Consider the following 1,291-nt stretch of genomic DNA (forward strand, 5'->3'; position numbering starts at 1 on the left):
GCACGGGGGGACATGGGGACACTGCATGGGAGGACATGGGGGGACATGGGGACACTGCACAACAGGGTCACGCCAGCACCACCAGCTCGGCCGCCACCAGCGCCGTGTTGCGCGGTGGCTCCAATGGCCAGGGGGACACGGGGGACACTGGGGGGAAGGAGGTTCTGACGGCCATGGAGACATCGGGGACATGGAGGGTGATGGGGACACTGAGAGCTGCAAGGACAAAGAGCGAATCTGCAATGGGGACAGGCACGAAAGGGTCACAGTGCAGGGGACAGTGTGGGGACATGGGGACATTGCACAAGAGGGTCCCGGTGCAATGAGAAGACACATGGGGGGACATCAGGACATTGCAGGGGGGGACATGGTGACACGCACAGCAGGGTCACACTGTGATGAGGACATGGGGGACACAGGTGGGGACACGCAAGGGGACAGGGTGTCCCCCCCCTCCCCCCCAGTCCCGGTGGCCTCCCGGACGCCTGGGCCCCCAGTACCTCCACACTCATTGTCCTGGTGTCCCCAACAGGTGTCAGTGATGGGGGGAGGGGACAGACGCTCCCGGATGCCTGGGCCCCTCCAGTCGGGCAGCAGCGATGGCAGCGAAATGGGACAATTGGGAGAGGGTGACATGTGTGACAACCCCCACCCCCCCCCAGTGGGCCCAGGCGTCCGGCCCCCCGCTGCAGCGCTGACGTCACTGCCCTGGAGGGGACGATGCTATCGGTGACACTGGGGGGGGGCAGAGCAACCCCCGCCACCTTCCTCATTCCCCATAAGGAGGGCAAAGGGCCCAGGCATCCGAGTGCTGCCCCTCCCCCGCCACCCTGGGCAGGGGGCCCAGGCATCCGGGCCGGGGGGTAACCCAGGCCCTCCCGCCACGTTCCCCCCCAAAAAACAACAGACAGGWGACAAGAGTGGTGACAAAACAGGCTGTTGTGCAGAAGGGGCCCAGGTGTCCGGGCACATTGCAGCACGCGGGGGATGGGCACAGAGGGAGGGCCCCGGCATCCGAGGGGCCCAGGCGTCCGAGCGCGCGGGGCTCAGGCGGCCGCCGTGACGTAGCGGGCGCCCGGCCCGTCGAACAGCTCCCGCTCGCGCTCGCTCAGCAGCTCCAGGGGCAGCGGCCGCCGGCAGGACGTGCAGGCCTGCGCGGGGGGGGGCGCCCGCGGCAGCCCCAGGGCCCCCCAGCACTCGGAGAGGCGGTCTGGGGGGGGAGGGGGGTCACCGTGGGGTCCCCAACGTCCCCAATATCCCCCAACGTCCCCCCAATGTCCCCCTGTCCCCC

General features: G+C 68.9%; 1 protein-coding gene across 1 annotated transcript in view; it reads right to left on the reverse strand.

Annotated features, from left to right (window-relative positions):
• Positions 1 to 1,046: 1,046 nt before the first annotated feature.
• Positions 1,047 to 1,291, reverse strand: part of LOC112958507 (5-aminolevulinate synthase, erythroid-specific, mitochondrial-like) — a 2,018-nt gene continuing 1,773 nt past the window's right edge. Inside the window, exon 5 of the mRNA XM_026052350.1 lies at positions 1,047 to 1,210. Within this exon, the coding sequence (XP_025908135.1) occupies positions 1,047 to 1,210 (164 nt within the window). The remainder of the gene's footprint in view (positions 1,211 to 1,291) is intronic.

The sequence above is a fragment of the Nothoprocta perdicaria genome, unplaced genomic scaffold (assembly GCF_003342845.1).
Source record: "Nothoprocta perdicaria isolate Ctin4 unplaced genomic scaffold, notPer1 scaffold_876, whole genome shotgun sequence".
Lineage (NCBI taxonomy): Eukaryota > Metazoa > Chordata > Aves > Tinamiformes > Tinamidae > Nothoprocta > Nothoprocta perdicaria.